Source organism: Heloderma suspectum, chromosome 2 (assembly GCF_057233095.1).
Source record: "Heloderma suspectum isolate Gila_16-S chromosome 2, 16-S_ref, whole genome shotgun sequence".
In the NCBI taxonomy this organism is placed as follows: Eukaryota; Metazoa; Chordata; class Lepidosauria; order Squamata; family Helodermatidae; genus Heloderma; species Heloderma suspectum.
Genome location: NC_139459.1, coordinates 291,502,405 through 291,525,215, shown reverse-complemented (window position 1 = coordinate 291,525,215; position 22,811 = coordinate 291,502,405). Strand labels below are relative to the sequence as shown.

Genomic DNA, 22,811 nt, shown 5'->3' with positions numbered 1-22,811 from the left:
TTAATTGACCGCTGACTAAGCTTCAAGCTGGCATGTGAAAATTCTGGGTGCCTTTATTGAGCGGTATACTTTGCCTGAGGCCAAATATGAAAACTAACCACCTGCTTGATTCTTTATAAAGGTGACTAAATGGGTAAAAAAGTAGAACTTTTGCCAACCAAAGTACTTTGTTAAAGTCATTGCTGGTGCTGGTTTCGTCACACAGCGCACTCTGAAACTGCACATCCGTGTGTGCATTTCCAATGAAGTTGAATTACACCCAGTTGGGCAAGAAAAGAGGAAAGAGTATATCATTTTCATTTTGTGTTTGGGGCCTGGTCAGAATAGAATAAAGTTCAGTTTTTCAGCTAAGTTACTTGGAACAGTTCATGTCTGTTTATGTTGATTAGTTTCCAGAAAACTAAATTCAACATGCAGGATACATCGACAATATGTCTTGCAACAGGGATCACTGAAAAAAACAATTGGCCTGCTGCAATTGGCCTTGTAGAATTTTTAGCAGCTGAAGAAGAAGAAATAATGAAGTTCAGAATGGGGGTGCAGGATCTGCAGAATAGGGAAATAGTATTTGGAAATGGGCTATTAGTCTTACAGAGAGCTTTGGCTATTGGCCGGTATAGATAGATAGAAATACATACATACATATAAAATTAAGGGTAATAGTTGTGATTAGAGAGTATTTAAGTTATATAAACGTTTTTAAATGAAGTCGTAATGGATCTTTGTATGCAGTGGTAGACTCCTAAGTTAGTAGAATGGATTTGTACCACTTTGGACTTCATCAATTCAGACTTGTTCCCGGCTAACTTAAGCTAAATTGGGCCATTGTGTGCTTACATTTTAACAGGTGCTGAATACATCAAAAACATTAACTCTGGCTTGCAAAAACCCACTAGCCTAGTGAATATCCATCCGTCCATTCAAGGAATTTATATATCATGCCTTTAATAATTAATTTCCCAGTAGAGTTCACAACCCCTTCATGGATCACTGCCTTGTTGTGGCGAAGGGGCTTGCGTAACTCAGTGAAGCCATAAGCTATGCCGTGCAGGGCCACCCAAGATGGACAGGTCATGGCAGAGAGTTCTGACAAAATGTGGTCCACTGGAGAAGGAAATGGCAACCCACGCCAGTATTCTTGCCAAGAAAACCCCATGGAACGTATCACAAGGCTAAAAGATATGACGCCGGAAGATGAGCCCCTCAGGTCGGAAGGTGTCCAATATACTACTGGGGAAGAGCAGAGGGTATTTCCAAGTAGCGCCAGAAAGAGTGAAACGGCTGGGCCAAAGCCGAAAGGACACTCAGCTGTGGATGTGTCTGGTGGTGAAAAGAAAATCCGATGCTGTAAAGAACAATATTGTTTAGGAACCTGGAATGGAAGATCAATGAATCAAGGTAAGCTGGAGGTGGTCAAACATGAGATGGCAAGATTGAACATCAACATCTTGGAAAGCAGCGAACTAAAATGGACAGGCATGGGTGAATTTAATTCAGGTGACCATTATATCTACTACTGTGGGCAAGAATCCCTTAGAAGAAATGGAGTAGCACTCATAGTCAACAAAAGGGTGGGAAGAGCAGTACTGGGGTACAATCTCAAAAACGATAGAATGATCTCAGTATGAATCCAAAGCAAACCATTCAACATCACAGTAATTCAAGTCTATGCCCCAACCACTGATGCCGAAGAAGCTGAGGTTGATCGGTTCTATGAAGACCTACAACACCTTCTAGAACTAACACCAAAAAAAGATGTCCTCTTCACCATAGGGGATTGGAATGCTAAAGTAGGAAATCAAGAAATCACCGGGATAACAGGCAGGCATGGCCTTGGTGTACAAAATGAAGCAGGACAAAAGCTAATAGAGTTTTGCTAAGAGAACACGCTGATCATAGCAAACACTCTTTTCCAACAGCACAAGAGGCGACTCTACACATGAACATCACCAGATGGTCAATATCGAAATCAGATTGATTATGTCCTTTGCAGTCAAAGATGGAGAAGGTCTATACAGTCAGTAAAAAGAAGACCTGGAGCTGACTGTGGCTCAGATCATGAGCTTCTTGTTGCAAAATTTCAGATTAAATTGAAGAACGTAGGGAAAACCACTAAACCATTCCGGTATGACCTCAATCATATCCCTTATGAATATACAGTGGAGGTGAGGAATAGATTTCAGGGATTAGACCTGATAGACAGAGTGCCTGAGGAACTATGGACGGAGGTCCGTAACATTGTTCAGGAGGCAGCAACTCAATCCATCCCAAAGAAAAAGAAATGCAAGAAAGTCAAGTGGCTGTCTGATGAGGCTTTACAAGTAGCTGAGGAAAGAAGGGAAGCGAAAAGCAAGGGAGAAAGGGGAAGATATATCCAACTGAATGCAGAGTTCCAGAGAATAGCAAGGAGAGACAAGAAGGCCTTCTTACATGAACAATGCAAAGAAATCGAGGAAAACAACAGAATGGGAAAGACTAGAGATCTCTTCAAGAAAATCGGAGATCTCAAGGCAACGTTTTGTGCAAAGACGGGCATGATAAAGGACAAAGAAGGCAGGGACCTAACAGAAGCAGATGAGATTAAGAAGAGGTGGCAAGAATACACAGAAGAACTATACAGGAAAGATCTGAATGTCCCTGATAGCCATGATAGTGCAGTCACTGAACTTGAGCCGGACATCCTGGAGAGTGAAGTCAAGTGGGCCTTAGGAAGCATTAGTAACAACAAAGCTAGCGGAGATGACAGTCTTCCAGCTGAGCTATTTAAAATCCTAAAAGATGATGCTGTTAAAGTGCTGCATTCAATATGCCAACAAATTTGGAACACTCAACAATGGCCGCAAGACTGGAAAAGGTCAGTTTACATTCCAATTCCAAAGAAGGGCAACGCCAAAGAGTGTTCAAACTACCGCACAATTGCGCTCATTTCACATGCCAGCAAGGTGATGCTCAAAATCCTACAAGCTAGGCTTCAGCAGTATGCGAACCGAGAACTACCGGAAGTACAAGCTGGGTTTCGAAGAGGCAGAGGAACTAGAGATCAAATCGCCAATGTTCGCTGGATCAAGGAGAAAGCAAGAGAATTCCAGAAAAACGTCTATTTCTGCTTCATTGACTACGCTAAAGCCTTTGATTGTGTGGATTACAACAAACTGTGGCAAATTCTTAAAGTGATGGGAGTACCAGACCACCTTACCTGTCTCCTGAGAAACCTGTACCAGGGTCAAGAAGCAACAGTAAGAACCAGACATGGAACAACCGAGTGGTTCAAATTGGGAAAGGAGTACGATAAGGCTGCAAATTGTCACCCTGCTTATTTAACTTATATGCAGAGTACATCATGAGAAATGCCGGGTTGGATGAATCACAGGTCGGAATTAAGATTGCCGGGAGAATTATCAACAACCTCCGATATGCAGACGATACCACCCTAATGGCAGAAAGCGAAGAGGATCTCAAGAGCCTCTTGTTGAGGGTGAAAGTGGAGAGTGCAAAAGCTGGTTTGAAACTCAACATTAAAAAAACTAAAATCATGGCACCTGGCCCCATCACTTCCTGGCATATAGAAGGGGAAGAAATGGAAGCAGTGACAGATTTTACTTTCTTGGGCTCCAAGATCACCGCAGACGGTGACTGTAGCCATGAAATTCAAAGACGCTTGCTCCTTGGGACGAAAGCTATGGCAAACCTAGACAGCATAGTAAGAAGCAGAGACATCACCTTGCCGACAAAGGTCCGTCTAATCAAAGCTATGGTTTTCCCAGGAGTAATGTATGGCTGTGAGAGCTGGACTATAAGGAAGGCTGAGCGCCGAAGAATTGATGCTTTTGAACTGTGGTGCTGGAGAAGACTCTTACGAGTCCCCTGGACTGCAAGGAGGTCAAATCAGTCAATCCTAAAGGAAATCAACCCTGAGTGCTCATTAGAAGGACAGATACTGAAGCTGAAGCTGAAATATTTTGGCCACCTAATGCGAAGAGAAAACTCTCTGGAAAAGACCCTGATGCTGGGAAAGACTGAAGGCAAAAGGAGAAGGGGACGACAGAGGATGAGATGGCTAGATAGCATCACCGATGCAATGAATATGAACTTGAGCACACTCCGGGAGAGAGCGCAGGACAGGAAGGCCTGGCATGCTATGGTCCATGGGGTCACGAAGAGTCGGACACGACTGAACGACTGAACAACAACAACAACAGAGTTCACAAACATTAAAAATAACCATAAAAATAAAATAGCAAAAAGCAATTAATGAAAACGTTGAAACAGCACATTCAAGCAGCATTTAAACAATTAAATAATGTCAAAAGCCAGGAAGAATATGGAGGTCTTAGCTGGTATTGAAAAGATAACAATGAAAGTGCCAGGTGAGCCTCTCTGGGAAGGGAATTCCTAAGGTGGGGCACCACAACTGGGAAGGTCCCATCACCATCTATCACATTTGGGGATGTGTGGGGACACCTGGAAGAGCACCTCTGCAAATGACCTCAGTGAACAGACAGGTTGTTAGGGGGTCAAGCGAGAAAGACTGGCCTCCAGGCTACCAAGCAGTTGAACTTTCCAAAAGTGTTTTTTTCTTTCTTTTCCTTTTGATTTCACAAATTGAACTAGGTACTATGCAGCACAATCCTATGCGTGTTTACTCAGATTTAAGTCATAATGTCTTTGATAGTAAGCATGTTTAGGATTGCTTACTAAGTCACCTAAGCACTTTAGAATATGGGATGTTGTTGGTGTCATTTTGTTTTTGTCTGTTTGCTTAGCGTTTTGTTCTAGGTTGTGTAAGTGTATATTACTAATTGTAAAATTGCATCAATTACAGTTCATGAGGTGTATATCATAAAATCAAGCCAACTTAAATAGAGGCTTTATAAAAAGATATTGTAAGATGTTAGCTTTCTGCCAATGGTGCTTTTGGCTGCTCTGCTTGTAAAGAGTTGTGTGCTGGAAATGAATGTAAGGGAACGGTCCCCTTTTCTGGGCCCCTCTCTTGCTCTCTTTTTCTGCCTTCTTCCTTAAACAGTTGGCAAAGCTAAGTCTTTTCTCCAGGATGGGTGTGAATTACCTATTGCTCTGTTCCAATAAACAGAGAGGCAGCATTAGCAGTTCTACAACACAAGAATCGTTTAAGGACAATGTGTCGTAACCACCACTTGAACCTTTTCAGTACATGGGCTCAAACATTGCTTTCAGTTAACAAAGATGAAAATCTGCCACAGTTTGGTTCTAGCAGTCAGGATGTGTGTGGTTTTGGTATGTCATCCATCTAAGCACATGATGCTTGGGTAAGCACTGGAGCCTGGATTATGATTCACTGGGGAAAATGAGGGAAAACAATGTCTGTTTTAAACACAAGGAAAAATAACAGATTATGCTTTGAGTGAGGGGGTGGCAGTACCGTTTCATACACGAAGGCTGTGCATAGTAATAAATCTGTTCATACATTAAGAGATACTTCATACTATAATTGTGTTAGACTAAATCCAGGTTGTATGAACTAAATTCAGATAGCATGTTCATACCTTGTTACAAAATGCACAGGGTCAGTAAGGGGCCATATTGTATTGGTAGGTGTGCCAAAAAGGTAAACCCATGTGTCCAAAGGCAATAGAAGCATAAGAAAGATTTTAGCTTCATTAGGACCAAGTAGTGGGCACAATTCAGCAGTGCTTTTCCTTGGCTGAAGATGTGTGTGTGTGTGTGTGTGTGTGTGTGTGTGTTTTAAGCTCTCTGCAGTTTGTTTCATTAAGATGGTAACAGAGGAAAGTTTTTTTGAACTTTAGTTCAATAAAGAACTGTGCATTGTATTAACATCTCAGATTACACAGAGGCATGCCAGGGCAAAGAAGCAATGCATGAGGCCCTTTTGGAAATATAAAAATAGTAGGTAATAAAGTCTGCCTTAGCATTGATTTGAATTCTCAAGTCTCTTAAGACAGAAAACTGAAAGAAAAACACTGTCCATAAACTAGACAGCTTTATAATCTCAGGCTAAAGCTATCTCTAATTTGCTTCGCCAGCACCATGCTATTGCCCGACAACTGAAAACCCAGCTCAGTGGGTTTGACGTGCAGAAGGTACCAGGTTCAATCTCTTGTCATTTCCAGGTAGGGCTAGGAAGGAATCCTGCCTGAAGCCCTGGAGAGCTGCTGCCAGTCAGTGTCAACAATACTGGGCTAGGTGGACCGGTGGTCTAACTTCCTATAAGGCAGCTTCCTATGTTCATAACTAGTAGTCCATGGCAGTGAAAAGTCTCTGCATAGGCAGAGCCACAGAGCTCTTGTACGTGCACATGTTACACTTTCCACTGGGATATATTCATCTATATATCAAATCTCATACATATGAGAAAGGATATAGGAAATCTTTTTCTTTCCCTAAACAATTGATTTCTCGTGCCACAGTTACACTGCCTCCCCTGTGGCTAGGGGTCTGTATTACTATGCCACACCCACAGAGGAACCACATGGGCAGAATATTTTTACATGTATATCTAATGGGAGCAGCCATGGAGGTGGTGGCAAGTGTGCTGCTAGCATAGGCCTATTGAACATGTAACTCTCCAAGCGAAATGCAGCCCACTAGCTGTGTAAGGAAGCCCATCGTAGGCCCATTAAGTCTCCTTATTCCCTGTTGGGAGCTGGAAAAACTAGGATGCCAAGCACTTGGCCACATTACAGAACTGGTGGGTTGCATTTGGTTTGATGGGTCATCAATTATCCAGGTACTAGAGGTACATGAAGAGGATGGTGTCTGTATCTGAGATGTATTGTAAGATAAAGGGTTGGCTGCTAAATGTGACATCATGTCCAGTAACATGGGCCAAAATGGCCTCCCAAAGGACTAAGCTGCTCTGGAGAAAATGTCATCTATGAATGGAAGCTCTTCTGCATTGGTGAAGAGTGGCCCAGAGCCTTGCACACTGTGCAGAAGTTTCTGTTTAACATTGTTTCCCTCACGTCTTCAACAACCATTAAATTGGTGGTTTAGAGCACAATCCTATGCGTGGCTGGCTGGGGCATGCTGAGATTTCTAGGACTTTTTTTTTGTCTAAACGTGCACAGGATTGCGCCTTTAACGGACTAGCTGCCCCTCCCCCTGTATCCTAAGCAGGGTTACTTGCAAAGTGGCCAGAATTCTTGCTTGCCTCAGCATGGGACAGAATTGGGTGAAAAATAAAAGGACAAGGGGTTTTTCTACATTAAAAGTTCAGGAGGATGAGACCTCTTTTTAAAGGGTTGAGTTTACCATTGTTTACACAAAAAACATTGGTGGTAGTGAATTGCGATAACTGACAGTCATATAAATGGCTTCAGTTTCTTAGTACATTTCAGAGAGGAGGAGGAGGGAGAATGATTTGATAATAGGGAGTGTCACATTGTAAAGCCTTACCACACACACACACACACACACACACACGCTGATAACTGTTAATTATTGTTCAGTTTTAGTTAGTAGAAGTCAGCAAATTAGGAGGGAACCTTTTATATAGCTAGTGTTTATCTGAAGGAATGGTCTATGTTTACAAAGATCATGCGCCTTATTATTATTATTATTATTAACATTTCTATACTGCCCAATAGTTGGAGCTCTCTGGGCGGTTTACAAAGATTAAAAACATTAAAAATACAATATACAGAGATTAAAAATGCACTATTTTATAAACAAAGTTTTTTTCATGGAAGTGTAATTACAATGCATAATTAGTATCTCTGTGAAAAAGTTGTACTTTATTGAGGTTAAGCAGAATCCCTGAAATAAATTAACTCTGAAATCTTAATGCTGGAGAAATAAACACAGCCTGTCCTCTTGCGGAAGTATCTGTGTTGTATCCAGGTTTGGCAGCATCCATATTCCATAAAGGATTGGGCTGGTTTGCATGACCAAAAAAAAAGCCATGGTGGCTTATTTAAACCATGGTGGGCTGCAGTGCATGCTAGCATGTGCAGGTGGCCATTTTCAATGCTTGTCATGTCATCCGAACCTGGGCAGCAGAGGTACTGCCGAGGGTTAAACAACGCTTGCATAACCATGGCCTGTTCTAGGCTATGCAAGAGTTGTTTAACCCTCACACAGTCCTTGCCATCTGGGTTCAGATGACACAACAAGCTGCAGCTGCAGCTTGAATATTCAAGAACTGCCCAGCATGGCATACTGTGGCTTAAACAGCCATGGAGGGCCACTGTGGTCATGAGAATTGGGTCTTTTACTACTGGGTAGTTAAATCTGTTGTTCACTGGCACAGTGTCTGTCTGTGGCCTCTCCACATACTTCATTTTATATGTGTACATCCAAAGTGTTGTAAGAGTATATCTAAAAATTGGACAATTAGGTGCTTGAAAGTGTGTGTGTGTCATACCTGTGCACCCATTGGAGAGCGGGCATTGACTGCAGGCCGCCTGTAGCTTACATCCTCTGCAGTAAACTTGGGTTTGTTGCTGTGCAAAGCAGTCCTGTGTGAATGCTTATTGTACAAACACCCTTTTTGTGTGCTACAGCCCAGTGGCACCCCCTTGGCTCATGGAGGCCTTCCTCTGTTCTGACAATGGGGACCAGGGGATGGGGATGAGAAAAGCCAGCATTCTTCCACTGGTTGATGGTGCCTAAAGGTGGTGGCAAAGGTTACTGTGGCTGTCTGGTGTAGCAATTCCTTGACTTCGCTCCCTTCCAGCCCAATGTACCGCAGTAAAACAGCTGTTGCACCAGCTGCTTCTTTGCCTGCCAGCACCCATGCTGAATCAGACTACCAGCTTTCCAATACTCTGTGAAAATGCCACTGTTTTAAGGGGTGGTGGTTTAGGGTATTCTCACTGGGAGGTTTTCTGCTCTTAACGACAAGAGTGACTGAGTCAAGTGAAGTTTAATGTGTCATGAACTTCAGTCAATATCAGTCAATGGTGAAATGGGACAATGTCTGTTCACAGCATGGGGGCATAAAAAGTGTGCGCTGTGATGGAGATGTTGGATGAGCAAGTTATGGACAATTGATTATATATACATATTCTGCGAACAGTTAGTTGTGACTAACTAATAGCTCTGTTGCCTTTTTAAAATTGCATATATAGGTTTCAGTTCACCTGTTGAATACTTCGTTCATGTGTTTAGTTAAAGATAACAGGGAAACAAAAGGAATGCTGAAATCTTTCCTCTTCTTCCAGAGTGTGTTCCCTGAATTAAATGCATCAGGCTAAACAGTGGTCTGCGTTTTTTCCTCTTAGAATGAAGCCTGCCAATGGGGATTACAGAAAAGAGCACAGAGAAAGAAGTCGGAGTCCAATAGAACGGGCTGCTGCACCAACAATGAGCCTTCATGCTAATCACATATATGCCTCAATCCCAAGTTTAACCATGGATCAACCTCTAGCACTGACCAAAAACAGCATGGATGCTACCAGGTCTGTGAGCATCACTCCTACAATGACGTCGGTGGAACGGCAGCAGGTATTTGGCTTCTTGATGGATAGCCCTTTGGGGTAGCCGTGTATATATTGAACACCTAGTTTTTCCAAAGCTTATTTGTGCTTGCTTATATACGGTGTCTGTATCCACATGATTAACTTTCCTAGTTCCTTCTCATTTATAACTTTGCAAGTCCATTAATGCAGATTACAATTTTACAAACATTTTAATTGGTTATAAGTTATCTTGAGTGTAAGGGAGATACAGGGCAAACCTTTTTTTTATATACACAAATCTTTGAGAGATCTGATTTAATTTGTTCTGACAAGCAACATAGCTTGATGATGAGTAGAAAACTATATATTCCCTCAAAAATGTGTGTGTGCGCGCGCATCCGTCTTTCAGCTGTTTGGACCTCTGAGGAAGTAAGGAGGTTGAGGCTCTCTTCAACCAGCCTTCAGGGCCACCTTCAAAGGCAGCAAAGATCTATACCCTTGGGGAAGAAAAAGGAGCAATGGAAGCTGCTCCAGCTGGTCTACGGGCTATACAAGCAAGCACGCTCCCAGAGAGCAAGTGATCAGAGCGAGCGAACAGGCAGAGCAAACAGGAATCTGGCAGAGGAGCTGTAGTGGAAGAGGAGACAAAAGCAAAGTGGTGAGTGGGCTGGAGTAAGCCAAGGGGGTGGCCTTTCCATTCTGAGTCACTGTGTGCTCACCATGTGCTCCTGAGAGCTCCAATTGAATTGAGAGGGTGTGGCCTGAGTACTCCCAGCAGCTATGTGGGTGGGGAGTTTCAGTCTGTTTCCTGCCTCCTAGCTGCGCAGAGCAGAGGAAGCTGCTCCAGCTGGTCTAGGGGCTATGCAAGCAGGCTCCCACAGAGCGAGCCATCGGAGCAAGCGAACAAGGAGAGCAAACAGGAGTTCGGCAGGGGAAGTCAAGGGGGAGGTCCCTTACAAATTTTGTTTTCAATTTCTTTTCTTGTAACACACACTTCCATACTAATAGGACTCTGTTGTTAACCCCCAGTGAATATAGGACAAAGCACAGGCTATCCCAGTACCATCAGAAAGCTAGAAACGAAAAGGGAATAGAGACTATGGAAGGAAAAGACCTGGTGGTGGTGGTGACCTGCAAGGTGTATGCAGGGTTTGCTTTCTCGCCTGAGAACAACATGGCCTACACATGCAACAAGTGCAAGCTGATTACACTGTTGGAAGAAAAGGTAAAAGGACTGGAGTGGCGAGTGGCGACCCTCCAGGGAATAAGAGAAGACGAAGAGTTCTTAGAAAGAACGATGGAACTACAGCAGCAAAGTGAAGTACAGAAGCTAGAAGAGCATCAGCAAGCTGAGGCAGAAAAGGAAAATGCTGAGGCGAGGAAAAATGAAGTAGAGGATGCTCCGTGGAAAAGGGTGGCAGGAGCAGAAGAACTAGAAGACAGTCTGCACCAGTGGAAGTAGTGGAACTATGGAACCATTTTCAGGTACTTGAGGATGAGACTGGAGGACAGCCTGCAGAGGAAGAATTACAGGGGACCCCACATGAGAGCAAGCAAGAGGCTGAAGGTCAATTAAGCAGAGGCAATGAAACCAAGGCCTACAACAAGAAGAGAAGAGTAATAGTAGTGGGAGACTCCTTGCTGCTTGGGATTGAAACCCAAGTATGTCACGAAGACCCATGGACTTCGTGACATACTTCGTGACCCATGGACAGGTATGTTGTCTCCTGGGAGGATGGATTAGAGATGTGACTGAAGGGTTGCCTACACTCATAAATCCCACTGACAGGTATCCCTTTCTTCTCATCCATGTGGGAACAAATGATATCACCAAGCAGAGCTATGAAGAAATCACGTCAGACTTTGAAGCTTTGGGAAGGAAACTCGAGAAATTTGGGGCCCAGATAGTTTTCTCATCCATCCTTCCAGTAGTTAGAAAAGGGATAGAAAGGGAAAGGAAAATACTCTGGGTGAATGACTGGCTATGAATGTGGTGCTGACGCAAGAGATTTGGATTTTGGGACCACGGGCTATACCTCCTGGAAGATAGACTGTTGGCAAGGGAAGGGTTGCACCTCACAAGGCCTGGGAAGAATGTGTTTGGCCACAGCATGAAGAACTTCATCAGGAGAGCTTTAAACTGAATCCTACAGGGGAGGGAGACGTAAAGTTGGGAGTAACAGTGGACAAAGGCTCATGCACCACAACGGAGAGAACAGCTCTAATAGCGCCCAATAATAGTCTTCAAAAACATGTAGGAAGAAAGCCAGATCCACATGGTCTTCAGTGTCCATATACTAATGCCCAGACTATGGGAAACGAACAGAACGAATTTGAATGTTGTGGGAGGGAAATTATGACTTGATAGGTGTAACTGAAACTTGGTGGGATGACTCCCATGACTGGAATACAGCAATTGAAGGATATAACCTGTTCAGAAAGAAAAGAAGGAACAGAAAGGGAGATGGAGTTGCACTATATGTTAAAAATATATATCTCTGCACAGAAATACAGGAGGATGAGCTCAGTAGCCCCATCGAGAGCATCTGGGTTAAAATAAATGGAGCAAAGAATAAAAGGAACATGGTGGTTGGAGTCTACTACCGCCCACCCAACCAAGAAGACGAGGATGAAACTTTCAAAAAGCAAATTGTCAATGTTTCAAGGAAGCATGATGTAGTAGTAATGGGGGACTTCAATTTCCCAGATATTTGTTGGGAGACAGTTCTGCAAAACATGGCCCCTTCCAAGAAATTCCTGACTTGTGTTGCTGATAACTTCCTCCTACAGTAAGTGGAGGAACTAGAGGATCGGCTATCCTTGAATTGATCCTAACCAATAGAGATGACTTAGTGGATAAAGTAGTAGTTAACGGGAACCCTGGGGGAAAGTGACCATGTTATACTTGAGTTCTTGGTTCTAAAAGAAGCAAAAGCTGAGTGCAGCCAAATACGTACCCTGGATTTTAGGAAAGCCAATTTTAACAAACTCAGAACAATGATAAGTAAGGTCCCATGGTGAGCGACTCTATAAAGGAACTGGCAGAAGAGCTCTCAGACCCACTGTCTTACTATCTTTGAGAAATCATGGAGGACGGCTGAAGTGCCAGATGACTGGAGGAGGGCTAATGTTGTCCCTATCTTCAAAAAAGGCAAAACGGAGGAACCTGGGAACTACAGACCAGTCAGTCTGACATCAGTCCTGGGAAACTTCTGGAGCAGGTTATAAAGGAATCATTCTGTAAGCACCTTGAAAACAATGCAGTGATTACTCGAAGCCAACATGGATCTGTCAAGAACAAACCCTACCAGACTAATCTGATCTCATTTTTTGATCAGGTAACCTCCCTTGTGGACTGTGGGTATGCTGTGGACATAATATATCTCAACTTCAACAAAGCTTTCAACAAAGTGCCCCATGATATCCTGATTAGCAAACTAGCTAAAAGTGGGCTAGATGAAACAACTATCAGGTGGATCCACAGTTGGCTACAGAATCGGACTCAAAGAGTGCTTATCAATAGGATCTTCTCAAACTGGGTAACAAGCGGGGTACCTCGGGGCTCAGTCCTGGGCCTAGTGCTCTTCAACATTTTTTATTAATAACTTAGAGGAGGAGGTGCAGGGAATGCGTATTGAATTTGCACATGACACAAGATTGGGTGATAGCTAATAATACCCTGGAAGACAGAAACAAAATTCAAAGTGATCTTGATAGCCTGGAGCGCTGGCATAAAACAACAGAATGAAATTTAACAGGGATAAATGCCAAGTTCTGCACCTAGGAAAAAGAAACCAAATGCACAGTTACGAGATGGGGGATGCTTGGCTCAACGATACTACAAGAGAAAAGGATCTTGGAATTGTGGTAGATCACAAGCTGAATATGAGCCAACAATGTGATGTGGGTGGGAAAAGGCAAATGCTCTTTTGGGCTGCATTAATAGAAGTATAGCTTCCAAATCGTGAAATACCAGTTCCCCTCTACTCAGCACTGGTTAGGCCTCATCTGGAGTATTGTGTCCAGTTCTGGGCACCGCACTTTACTGGACAGCCATCTGTCAGGGATGCTTTGGCTTAGATTCCTGCATTGAGCAGGGGTTGGACTCGATGGTCTTGTAGGCCCCTTCCAATCCCACTATTCTATGGTTCTATGAGCAGGAGGACTTGTTACTATTGCTGCCTCAGATCAACCAGTTGTCCTCAGCAGCTGCAGCTGTCTTTTGAAAGCAACAGTTTCTTGCTTGCAGACCATCCATAGCTCCCCAAAGATAGGTATTGGTCTGCACAAACATAAGAAGATGGTTTCTGGATTGTACATCATCAGATTGCAGGCGTCGGAACAGCATGCTTGGCAGATCTTATGTACAGAAAAAACCCTCTCTCTGAATGTAGAAAGCTAGGTGTAAGAAGGAAGGATTCTAGTCCAATCATCTTCTTGGCGTGCTCTTTCTTTGGCAATGTTATGTGTTTGAAGTGTTCACGCACACTTCTGCCTCTATTGGCTGAAGTAGTGCAGTCCAAAGACGGTTTTATCACTTCAGCTGCTATTGGTGTAGACCAGGTCATAGTCATAGCTCCTAAGGAGACCTGTCTGAAAAAGCAGCAGAGGTTTCACCCCTACCCCCTTGTCTTTTTCTCTTGAGTTCACACAAGGCAATAGCAAGCCAGTGCCCAAAGTCTTTCTTGATTGAGAGGATGGAGGAAGGTAGGCCCCCTGCCCGGAATTCCAGTCAACTGGAGAACTCCTGACCATATATTTGAATTAAAGTTTGAGTTTACCCGCAATGTCGCCAGTTACTTTCCTAGTGGTTATTAGAAAAATCTTCAAAGAGCTGTTAGATATTTAATTTCCACAGAATGTTTTTAAGACCTAGACATAACATAAGGTTTGAAAAATCTCCGTTGCTCACTGAGAGGCAAGGAAGAGACTATGAGAGAATATGATAAGGGAGATGTTCGTGCCTGTTTGGGGGGCAAAGGATCCGGCATGACTTGCTGCTCTTTAGCCTGGAAAGAGGGCGATCACTGAAATCTTGCTCACTTGAGATGCAAAAAGCTGCTGAGTCCCCAGTGTGTGGAGCCACTGCAACCATTTTGCCTTCCTTGTGCTGACTGATAATTCATCTTTTCTAACACTTACTTGGAGGCTAGTATAATTTCCCTCTCCAGGTCTTCCTGTTTATAGTGTGAAGCAAGCAGTGCAAATATCAGCACTCTTTTCCTGGGTGGATGTTAATGTTAAATTTTAGGATTTTTAGTAGTCCTAAAAATTACTACTATGGAGGGCATCTTTTGCTTCCTCTAGGGACTTCCTATAGATGCTAATAAAACTGCCTTCCTCACTTATGCTTTTTTCCCCTCAAGTTTGTTGTGTCTGAAGCTGTTACTCCCTCACTGCTGCTCCTCCACTGTTTTACTGGTGGTAAAAAGCAGGATAGTTTTTAAAGGTACCAGCATATTAGAAATTGCATGCTAAGTGAACTAGGGTGATAAGAGGGACATATTTGCACGTATCTTGAGCTGAGCCTTTGTGATTTTCTATAAACATCAAGCATGGCTCTGCCATCTATCTGTCTATCTGTGAACATGTATATACCATTACTCGTGTACCACTAAAAATCCTGAAGTGGGTCACAACGTATTACAAAACAATACAGCATTAAAAGCATAACAGGATTTAGATAAATTAATGGTTGAGAAAAGCCTGGGTAAACAAGTTTTTAGTAATCGTTGAAAGCACATGATCATTGGTATCTGACATATTGCAGAGGGAAGGTCATTCCACTTACCAGCATTCTTCTTGTAAATTAGGGTAGTTTTTTCATGAGTTTGGGAAGCTTCCCATCCAGCATTACTTGTGCTTTTTTGGCCCTTTTATTTTTATTTGGCATTTTATGGGTATTTCATGCTTTTCTTACAATCCTTATGTACTGTACGCTCATCTGGGATACAATCTGAAATCTTTCTGTCTTGAAAGTGCTTGTATTATCAGTTGGGTGTATTATTTTGTATAATCCATTGTGCAAACCCAAGTGCTGCTGTTCTGCTTACACCACCTCCTCCTCTCCATAGTTGGTCCAGTGATGACAGACGAGGAAGGGAGAGGCTTCCACTGACGACATTAGGGCTCTTTGATAAGTCTTACTATTGTTTCTCAGCTTGGCAGCCAGCTCTGCCACTAAGAGTACCTCCGGAACTGTTGTTACTGGACTATATTCTGGCGATTGTGGCCAGATTCTTAAACGTTTTGTTGTATTTGCAGCATTGGATGCACTGCGTCTCAACCTCCCGATATGCTAGGATGCTAATCTTCTCTGTGTTTGTAATTGTCATATTCCTGTGTGCTAGCTTTGGTTTTTAGTGTGCAATTTGATGGTATTGCAATTATTTTTTAAAAATCTTTTTAAATATTTAATTGATTATATGTCGCCTAGAAAATTATTTATGAGGTGATTAACTAATCCTACTACTGCTAATTAAAAAAAAAAAAAGAACAGTCTAGTGAGCAGTACCATGGCAAAGCCTCTGTTCATTCCAGTGGGTCTTTATATGACACCTCTACAAGATGTAAAGAGGGTGCCTGCTACTCTAATCGTTACAAAGGCCTAACTGATGTTACTGAAGCAATGTGGGAACGGCGACCATGTTGATGTAGTCACATCTGTATACAGGGAGGATTGGGACAATGATGTGGGTGTAGGGTTCTCTGTGGCCTTGCAAGGGAAGCAGCCTTGTCATCTCAATTCACATAGATCCTTTACAAATGTGACTGGGCCATGTGGAAATTGCTTCCACAGTTTTCTGTTAAGGTATGAATTGGCTAATACATAGGATACGCTGTATCCAGTCATGCCATGAAGAATACGAAGGAATAAACCAACGGGACTAATATTCCTTACTGTTCCTCCCTACCTTTGTTATAGTATCTTAGACATGTTTGCCTTCCTTATCAGTTCAGGAAGATGCAAATGACATTGTTCTCCATAGAAGCAGAACAAACAGTAGCAACCTGTTGCTTTTTTTTTTAAGTTGCTGAAACTTGTCTCGGGTACCTTTGATCTTGCAGTAAATATAATCTCTTCTCAGGGTGCTTTGACTGTACTTGTGCTTTAAAGAATGAGATCTCTGCTGCTTTGTATGTCAGTGTGGTTTTTAAGGCTAATGCATAGGAAGGATGTTGAAAGACCTGGGGTCTGATTCTGACTAGCCTCTCGATTATGAGCAGGCTTTTAAACTACTTCTGAGAGCCAGGGCATTCCAATTTGAACTGGACCTGGGTTCAAGTCTCATAGCAGCAGCACCCTACAAAATTTGGCTGGCCATACTAGCCAACCAATTGTTGCTGCCAGGACCCAGGTCGGGTGTTGTCCCTGACCTTATGCTACATCTGAACCGCAGCACAAGGTCAGTAGAAAATCTGTTCCTCTTTCTATCGCTAAACGTGGAGGGGGGAGTGGGCAGGGAGGAAAGAAGACCCTGGCCTCTCAACAGAACTGAAAGGGATGCAGAGACAAGCTAATGTGCCCCCACCTCTCCCCTTTTAGGTCAGAGCTGAAGGAGGGAGGCAGCAGCAGAGGCATGTTGTCTTCCTCTACCCCTGTGCTTGGAGTGCCCCTCAGGCGCAGAGGCAAGCCTCTGCCTTTCCCCTTGAGCCGGTAGCCGAACAGGGGAGGCAAACGCGAGTCAGCTCGCTTTTGCCTGTTGTTCCAGGTTCAGCCTCATCTTGCTCACCAGACCTGGGGGATCCTCTTGCCTTGGTAAGGGGCGGGGGGGCGGAGGTTAGCGAGATTATCGAACCCTGCTTATTAGTGGTGGACTTTTTGTGCTGTTTTGGGAGACTTTCAAGCTCGGTGCCTACTTAAGCAAGTAACTTGGCATCTGTTACCAATTCAGTGCATTGTTCTGAGTCAACAAATGCAGCTTTGCTACTGATTATCCCTTGTTTGAGGTCAGAAGGTCTGGACAGGAGTAGCACTTGGACTAGATTCACATGTTCCAGTCGGCATCCAGGGTTGCTGATTTGCAGCATGGACACACACCTTTTTTTACACATGCAAGTTTCAAGTGTCAGTCTCCGGTATTGTTTCAATACATTACCTTGAACATGCTTTTACTGCTCACAGCGCCACCCCAGGATATTTTGCTGCCTGAAGGGGAGCCAAAATAGTGATCCCCTCCTTTGCCCTCAGGCGACACTTTAAGAAGTCTTGTTGTATCACTCAGACACCAGTTCCTGCCTTCATCTATTTCCCGCCTTTTCAGTGATGCCAACTGAAGCAGGTCACTTCACCCTGCAGCATGGCAGGTATCGCCCTGTTCTCACTAGGGGAGAAGTACACATTACCAAGAACATGAGGCTGTCACCAACAGTCTCATGTTGAGCCCCACCTTCTCTGTAATGTCTGGTTTCATGTACCCATGTGCAGATGTCATTATGCTGGGTTTGGCAGTCCTTGGCAGCCAAATGATGTGACCAGCAGTGGGGAAACACATAGTATATCATTGCCCAGATGTGAATAAGTAGGACAAGATGTTAAGAAGAACAGCAGCTGAGTGAGGCTTTTTTGTATCTTCTTGTTCTGCCCTTAGGTATTGTTCTTAAGTTATGGCATCTTAAGTTACGGTTCCTTCCTGTGCTACTGTGGTAATTTCTTTTGTCTGTGGTGAAGATAGCAGCAAGGGAGTGGGCAAGCAGCTGGCATGAGCCTTGAGGCTCATTTGCAGGGAGGGTGTGTGATGGACAGACCCTATACACACACTGGGGTTTTCCCCTATGTGAGCAATCTCTAACCATCTTCGGGGGGCATACAGTGCTGTGGGGAGATGTAATGTGTGAACTGGATAATCACAGTCTGCATTTCTCCCCCTAACTGCTGCAATCACAGCAGTTGCCACTAGCCATATTTGTAAAGGCCTAATTGTGAACATTGTTTTTATATGTGAATGCACAACCAAGAACAGTGAGTAAGTGTTAGTATTGGATGAATCATACATATACTGTGTGAATCAGTCTTTGGAAACATGTTAAAGCAACATGTAGATGCTTTATACTTCATTAAAGAATTTGAAATGTTGTTGAAGTACCTATATCATATTTTGTGAGAGTGTGATCCAGTGTCGTAACGATTTTGCTGAAATCAAGTTTTCACCTTCCTCTCCCTTCCCTATGGTGATTTAGAACATCCTCCTGCATCCTCCAGATGTTTTGGACCGCAAATCCCATAATACCTGGCCATTAATTATGCTGGCTGGGACTGATGGGAGATGTAGTTCAAAACATCTGGAGGGCAGATTTAGAACTTGTGTAAGAAATTCCTCCATGTCACTGCTAGCATTCACTAGCAGCTACCAGACCATTGACTGCACTTTGTTTCATTCGATGCATGTTTTATTCTGTTGATTTGGGGGAGCAGCTGTGCTTAATGACTGTTTTTTGCGGGTTTTTTGTCTGCCCCTCAGAACCGTCCATCTGTAATCACATGTGCCTCTGCAAGCAATCGTAACTGTAATCTCTCACATTGTCCAATTGCGCACAGTGGATGTGGTACTGCCATACCAGGCAGTTATCGGAGGCCATCTAGCAGTAAGTAATGCTTCACTTCCACAGTTTTCTTTCCGAGGACTTGAAAGCTACGTATGGCCATCAAATAATTCTAACATATGTACTGCATTAAGAGTAACGTGGGGTTGTTTTTTTAGGGAGAGGGTATGCTAGGGTCAAATTAAATGTGTAATTGTGTACTGGAATAGAGCTTTTATTGGGATCTTCCTCCCTGTTTTTGGCAGCAGAAAGCTTCAGTCATGCCAGAACATTTGAGCAAATACTTTGAAGGAGAAAAATCTAGGTTCCCCAGTCAAAAATTTTCAAACTCTTTGTCCTTGGAAGCAATAGTGTTGCTTCAGCCTTTTGGGGGGGTTATTTTCATAAGTCTGATATGTCTCTTACCTTTGCTGTCTTCCCTAGTACTACTTATGCACCACATGTAGCGTGGCAAGGAGCCTAACTGTAATGTTAGGAATGGTTAAACAAATTTATTTTTTGCATAAAACATATGCTCTGGGTGGGGTAGGTGAGGGCCCTTAGTTCTCCTTATTTATTTATTGCATTTATACCCCGCCTTTCTCCCTCCCTTGCGTTGGATCAAGAACAAGTTAGTCACATTTATTTATTTATTACATTTTTATACCACCCAATAGCCAAAGCTCTCTGGGCGATTTACAAAAGTTTCAAACACCTAGGACTTACTGATTCCATTGGGACCAAAGTACGATTAACGTGCTCTGGATCTAACCCCTTCAAGTTTCAGCATATCTGAAAGTGTCGGTATTATGCAGGATCAGATATGAGCTCATAAGCTCATGCCTTCATGACTTTTTTAAAGAAGAAAGTAAAAAAGAACAAAAATAAAAATAAAATAAAAAGCCAAGGACTATGTATAGTGAATTGGTTCTAAAAAATTCTCAATTTTTGTTTGTGTTGAAACCACTTACATCCTTTTTTGGAACCATTCTTTAAAACCCGCATGATTTTCTGGTTTTCAGTTTCTGTGATAATTGTACTGTGTACATATAGTGATTCTCCAGGAGCACAGTTCAGTAAATGTACAGACAAGATAGTTTACATATGCAAGAAAAAAAAATACCTGGGGCATGTTGAAATGGCAGCCTTGTGTGGAGATTGAACCTTTTTCATGTAGACCTTTTTGTATAGATTTATCTTTTTCTTATTGCTCCTCCTCATACTTCCAGCTTTGTTTGTTTTTTGGTAGTCAGCATCATACAAGACTGTATTAGAAATCCAAATCCAACTAATACAGGAATGAAGATGGAGACTGGAATAACCTTTCCAAATACCCGATCTTCTAAAACTAAAATGGCAAATAATCACTCTTTTCCCCCATGTGTAATCTACCATTTCTAGGAAAAAAAAAATTCCTCCTGGTTATCCCTAAAAGACAGATGCATTGCCTATTATAAATACATTAATGAGACAATGTAATTTATGTAAATTAAGACAGTAATTGCAGGACTATTGCAAGTTCCATAGGAAAGTTATAAGCATTTTTTGTTATATGGGTAAGCGTCAGTAGTTGTTAGTTTCTTACTAGTTTTCCCCCTTTCCCAATGTAGCGACCACTGCCTGTGATCCAGTGGTGGAAGAGCACTTCCGCAGAAGCCTTGGCAAGAATTACAAGGAGCCTGAGACAGCGACAAACTCTGTATCCATCACAGGATCAGTTGATGACCACTTTGCCAAAGCACTTGGAGATACATGGCTTCAGATTAAAGCTGCAAAGGATGGAGTGTCCAGCAGTCCTGAATCTGCCTCCAGGAGGGGCCAGTCGTCTTCTCCTCCTTCCTCTCATATGGTCAATCATAATCATTCACCTTCTGTAGTCTCATGAAGAGAGGACCACAATTTCTTCGCCCAAACATGAATTTGCATGGTTTGACTGAGCTTGGAAAAGTACTCAAAAACAAAATAGTGTTTGGGAGGGAGGACATGAGAGGCGATTAGTTTCAACACACATTTTGTGTGCATTTGCTTGTTTTTTTTATATGTGTGCCCTTAAAAGATGATAGCAGGAACTATTCGATTAAAAAATAAATCCTACGATGTAGCACTCTTTTTTCCCCTGCCTCAGTTACCAAAGAAACCTCTGATGCAAATCCCCTTTTCTAAAAAAACACAGAAGCAAGTTAATGGGCAAAAAAAGAAAAAGAAAAAAAAAGCCATTCTGTACAGTTGGTTGACCCAAATGCTGTGTGCTTTGATTAGCTTCTTGAGAGTAGAATTTTGTCTGGAGTTTGCTTCTGTTGCTTTCTTCTCCCCTTGTGAAGTAACTTTGTATGTATATACTTGAAAAGAACTGTCATGTATGATTTGCACTATTGGAGGAGGTCTAGAGTTGCATAGCAACTTCACGCACGATGCTTATATTCTGAGGGCAAACTGCTTGGAAAAAAAGTCTAAAGATGATGTCTCTGTCTCTCTTTAAAGCAAGAAAGCAAAATTTGCTTAGGAAGGGGAAGTCTCATACAGGTTATAGGTCTTTCTCTCTTTAGATTTCAGGTGCTTAGTGCTTGCAACTGGACTGCATAATTGACCGATAATGGGCATTTAAATTTCTTAACACTGCAGTTTGTTAGAATAGAGCTGAGGTCAGAGGGTTCAATAGTGCTTAAAGATGCATGTTTTATGAAAAAAATAGCTGGTATCTATTAATGTATAGACAGTAAGAAATATAATACTTATTAGCCTTTGTTGAGAACTAGTTTATTTTTTTTCAGTAACAGTCCTAGATAGACTTACTGCTGGTACAGTTGTACTCTGATATTTGTATTTGATATTCACTTTAGTAGCAGCCAGCACCCGTGGATAGTCGCCTCAGGTCAGGCCTCAAATGAAGCAGTTTATAGAATATACGGTGCAGTGAGGTACAGGATGCTGTAGTTGCGTTCATTACTGAATAAACAATTCACATTTGCAGCATCCACTGTTTAGTACAAACTTACAAAAATTAAAAATATCTGTGTAAGCTAACTAGTTGCAGAAACTGCTATCTTGTTAAATATTTTATCTAAACAACGGATTGTGAAATGCAATCTTTAATTTTTGAGGCTGCTTATAAATCCAGACCAAGGCACCATACATTCCTCCATTTTTTTTAAATGTTTATAAAGATGTTACTTGCATTTATTTCATTTGCTGTATTAATAGCCCACGAACTAGGTAATAGAGGCAGGTATAAAGAACAGGCTTATGTAATGAGCTTCTCAGCTTTCTGTTAAATGCAGCAGCTCACCCACTCCTTATCTACACCCCACACATTCCACCATCCCCCAGTACAGTTACAACTAGGCCTTTCAATACTGGGTTACCTGAAAAGACTGGCTCTATTGAGGAAGTTTATGAAGAGGTGAAAGACAGAAGTACATGTGATGTATTCTGGACTGTGTTACAGTACTGGGTCCATATTGGCTTTTACATCTTTTTAAAATGTTAAAGCTATTTAATATGAAAAAGGCACAGGGTAGAAAAGACCAGAAGATTATCTGTTTTTGTTTTTCCATATTGAGTGTGGCTGCCTAATTTTAAAAGCAGGAAAAGGACAACAGAAGCTCCTCCCTCACCACCCCTGTCACACATTTCACTATCATCATATTGGGTAGTCAATGATCGATCTCCTTAGGCAATCTCTACCCTACTCCCTGTAAGAAATTTGCAGAAAAAAACACACTTTTTATATAGGTAACTTTAAGACCATCATTACGCTGTGCGTAAAGAATGTACAGAGAAATTTGTAGGTATTTTTTGAGGAACAATTAATTTGTTAATGATATGTAGCTATTTAATTTTTCCCTTTCCTTTATTGTAATCATTCTCTTTTTTGTCTGTTTGGAGAAAAAAGTT

The 22,811-nt window shown here is 42.4% G+C and overlaps 1 protein-coding gene across 2 annotated transcripts in view; it reads left to right on the top strand.

The window, feature by feature from the left end:
- VGLL4 (vestigial like family member 4) overlaps nt 1–22,607 on the top strand; it is a 153,455-nt gene extending 130,848 nt beyond the window's left edge. For both annotated transcript variants that reach the window (XM_084839862.1, XM_084839864.1), the window contains 3 exons: nt 9,219–9,441; nt 18,857–18,980; nt 20,528–22,607. In XM_084839862.1, the coding sequence (XP_084695988.1) occupies nt 9,219–9,441; nt 18,857–18,980; nt 20,528–20,802 (622 nt within the window). In that variant the 3' untranslated portion in view covers nt 20,803–22,607. The remainder of the gene's footprint in view (nt 1–9,218; nt 9,442–18,856; nt 18,981–20,527) is intronic.
- Nucleotides 22,608–22,811: the final 204 nt, after the last annotated feature.